The sequence below is a fragment of the Juglans regia genome, chromosome 13 (genome assembly GCF_001411555.2).
Source record: "Juglans regia cultivar Chandler chromosome 13, Walnut 2.0, whole genome shotgun sequence".
Classification (NCBI taxonomy): Eukaryota; Viridiplantae; Streptophyta; class Magnoliopsida; order Fagales; family Juglandaceae; genus Juglans; species Juglans regia.
In genome coordinates this window covers 23,150,876-23,154,539 of record NC_049913.1, presented here as the reverse complement: position 1 = coordinate 23,154,539, position 3,664 = coordinate 23,150,876, and the positions used below count along the sequence as shown (strand labels likewise).

The 3,664-nt window shown below is 40.3% G+C and overlaps 1 protein-coding gene across 1 annotated transcript; it reads right to left on the bottom strand.

The window, feature by feature from the left end:
* Positions 1-245: 245 nt before the first annotated feature.
* Positions 246-2,409, bottom strand: LOC108988493. Its single transcript, XM_018961766.2, has 3 exons — positions 1,921-2,409; positions 792-1,362; positions 246-699 (listed from the first exon to the last, which is right to left on the bottom strand). Exons 1-3 carry the CDS (start codon positions 2,332-2,334, stop codon positions 389-391), a joined length of 1,296 nt encoding a protein of 431 aa, XP_018817311.1. The 5' UTR covers positions 2,335-2,409; the 3' UTR covers positions 246-388.
* Between the last annotated feature and the right edge of the window lie 1,255 nt (positions 2,410-3,664).

The following is a 3,664-nucleotide window of genomic DNA, read 5'->3' as shown; positions in this document are numbered from 1 at the left end:
TTTTTAAAAAATAAAAAAATAAAAAATAAAAAATTTACATCATCGTTAAAAAATACTTTCTATCTAATTACTGTAAAAAAAAAAATCGGAAAAAATGTTCGGGACCTCGAGATCTGTTACGTAGCATTTCTGTTAAGTCGTAATATTTGGATCGACGTACTCTTATTGCACTACTTCCAAAATTAAAAAGAAAAAAGGCATGCAACTATGTATATAAGTACTCTAGCGTACACTTTAAGAAGAGATTAGAGATCGAAGCTGAATTATTATATATATACGTTCTTGCACTAAAGAGGAAGCTAGAGAAGAAAAGAAAGACAAGCAATATGAGGCGTTATTTATGATTTGGTCCTCGACCCGGATATATACAAATGTATGCACAGTAATCCTATGCCACAACTTTACGACTAGATTGGCACCAACGATCGTAAGAAAATTGGAGATTGGGCCAATCCGAAGCAGCAATGGTAAAATCTTGCAGCCAATTAGTAAGAATGACTTCTTGATCCGCTGCAGGTAAGGTGGAGAGTGCTTCATCTATGGCTCTTTCTACTTCCATCTTTTCGAACCTTGACAGGACAGGATATGCCAGCCCGTTGCTTGCATGGCAAAACAATGGAAGCCAAAACAACAGTATCCTGAACTTTACTTGGCTCGAAATCACCAGGTCTTCTCCAACAAGCTCTCGAAATAATATAGCTATACATATCAGATATCAGAAACAGCGATAAGTTTGGAGAACATAAACTAAGACTACTTTTTTCTCGAGGGTTTTAGCTGATGATCTTTACCTGAGATCTTCACGATGAAGCCTTGAACCCTAACATTAGCAGTAAGAGAGAAGGAGGCTAAACCTGAGGCAAAGCTCCATTGCACCAAAGCTTCATCCACAGCTCCATAATCCCTAAGCTTTGTGGTCATCCACAGCAGCTCCTGAGCCAGCTTCTCTGCCGTCACCTCCTCCACATGATGATCTATCCCAACTTGCCTCCTCCTCTTCTGCGACTGATGCGTGCCTGCGGCGGCATTGATATTTGCCACAGTCGACATTATGGTGCTCACACAAAAGCCCAGCCCTTTCATGTAGGATGTCAAGTAGGAGCCCATGGGCAGCGCCCGGATGACGCGCGTGGTCCACGCATAAGAGCTGCTGTCATCGTCTTGATCTCCTTGGGAGCGTTCCAATGCCCGGTATAGAAGGTTTGACGTGCGGGCGAATGCCGATGCGAGAGCCGTACGATTGATGTGGAGAAGCACCACGTGGCCGTATCTTGCATTCTCGTCCATTATCCTGTCAGCCATAGCCATCGCAAACTGGTATTTCCCCGATGTGGCTGGGATTTCGGTGAGGAGCACAAGAATCTACGTCCGACGTACGAACCATGAATTAGAAAGATCAGCAAGTATTGACCAATCATAACGGAACATGTGCTAAATAAAGGAGTCCTGTTAAGGATCATGTATGATGTCATTTTTAAATACGTGGCATAGATTAGTATTATAAAGTGGTGCATGCAGTCCACTTGTTCCCTGTTAATGCCACCTAGCTTGCTAACAAACGTATTAGCTAGCTCTTGATTCTAACTAATCATTCTGATGATCATGTCGAACTTCGTGACTTAGGATTCGAGTACTAGAATTTGAAGCTCAGATCAAGATGTACCAATTTCGGCGGACCCACCAATTGAAAAAGAAAGAAAAACCTCTTCGATTGTCTCATGATTAATCTTATAATTCAGTTCGTTTCCTTTCTCGGCTGTCTCATGAACTTGAATCGATGCACAAGAAGAAGATTTTTGGGATCAAATTAGGGTTCGGAGCCACTGATCAGATCGAAAGTAAATAAATAAACGAACAACAAATTATATATGCTATATCACTGTTTGTTCAGTCAGAAAATTATTATTCAAGCTGGCTTACTTGTGAGAGTGCCCTACCAAGGGCTTGGACAGAGGATCCATCAACACCTTCATGAACAACTAAATCCAAGGAAGGAAAGGAAGACAACATGGAAGAGGAAGATGATGACAAGGATGTTGACGGAAAGTCCAATGATTCGGCAGAGGAGAAGCCAAGGAGATATTGAGGAGAAGGGCCAATATTGGAGTGAGGCAAGTAATCCATCAAAAACCTAAGAACCCACACCGCCATCCAAGTCAGCAGCATCACCACGAACCGCAGGTGGTCCGCCGCCTTCCACTTCTCCGCCTGCTCGGTTCTCGCCACGGAAACGAGCGTCTTCGCTGCAGCGTTCAAGGTGGACATGAAAATGGAGCTCAAGAGAGATGAAGGTCTGGTCTTGTACCCATATGCTATGTCTAGCTCTGCTGCCATGGCTTCTCATGTACAAGAACAATTCCTCTAGCTCTCAGGACGTACGGTGCGTCGACGGAGGGAAATATCAGGAAAGAGGAGGAGAGACTAGAGAGTATTTATAGATGGGAGTCATTGCCAGGTGTTTCAATTCTTCCTTGGACATGTAGAAAAGTTGAGGAGCATACCATGGTTATGTGGGAGGCCCTGGTTTTTTCTTTCTTTTTCTACAGAAAAACGAAATTAATTCCATAATGTTTTTTGTTTTTTAGCAGCTTTCTAACTGTCAACATGACAGTTATTCACTTCATCTGTCTTGTCGGGATCGGGATCTTTTTCTATTATTTTTTTTCTCGTACTTTATTTACAGACATGAGAGGGTGGCATTACCCATTTTGGGTCTCGATTAATATAATTCATTTTTTTATGTATTTTTTAAATAAATTTAAATATATATTTTTTTAAAATCTCAATATTATTTTGAAAAACTTCTTTAATTATTAAATAAAAAAATAAAAAAGAAAGTGTCAAAGACTTTCTCAAAAAGGAGACTTGGGACATAAATCATTTATCGACGTGAAATTCGATGTCATCTAATCTTATATAATCTTAGTATTATAATTTTATCAAATTTTCACATAAGATTTAATAAAAAATTTAATCTTTTCAAATCTTAAAATAATAATAATATTAAAAAATAATATTCTAATAATATTTTATTCAACTCATTTAAAATCATGTCATCTCATCTAACTATCCAAACTAACCCTTAACATTCTTGCATTTACCTTGCTGTCGTCGAGTCTGCATCTTTTGGCACATGCCTGTATGCACATTTTCTAGAGTCTCTCGAGAGCACGGAGAATGAAAATATGGATAAAGTTCAGAAGAGTCTCTCTAGAAAATGTGCATACTTGCAAGGGACTTCCTTGTGGGGCTTCTCACGTCTCTTTTGGAAAATCGACAAGTTTAGCCATGAAATCTGCTAAGATCTATCTCTTTGTGGCATTTTTGGGAACGTAGTCGATGTCGGATTCGCTGAGTTTGATCAACCAGTTTACCCGAAGGCCAGAAGTATCAGGCATGTATAAGACTCTTTTTAGGGAGCATTGATCAATACCTTTATTGAGGGTCTCACCCTGCAAGCCACAACCATCAGTGCCAACGCCAACAACTCTACATGTGAGTAGTGCATCTCAACTCCTTTCAAGGCACGACTTGTGTAGTACATCAACCTTTACTTCTCACCTTCCTCCCTAATTAGTGCAGCAGAGGTGGCATCTTGTGTGACCGATAGGTATAGGTATAGAGTTTCCCACAGTTTTGTTCACCTTAAGAGGGGGGTTGGTTA

Excerpts from the sequence above, each read along its gene's own strand:
- LOC108988493 (XM_018961766.2), bottom strand. The coding sequence starts at position 2,334 with ATGGCAGCAGAGCTAGACATAGCATATGGGTACAAGACCAGACCTTCA. Across the intron at positions 1,363-1,920 it reads TTGGTAGGGCACTCTCACAA|ATTCTTGTGCTCCTCACCGA; the intron begins GTAAGCCAGCTT and ends CGTCGGACGTAG. Across the intron at positions 700-791 it reads CTTCATCGTGAAGATCTCAG|CTATATTATTTCGAGAGCTT; the intron begins GTAAAGATCATC and ends TGATATGTATAG.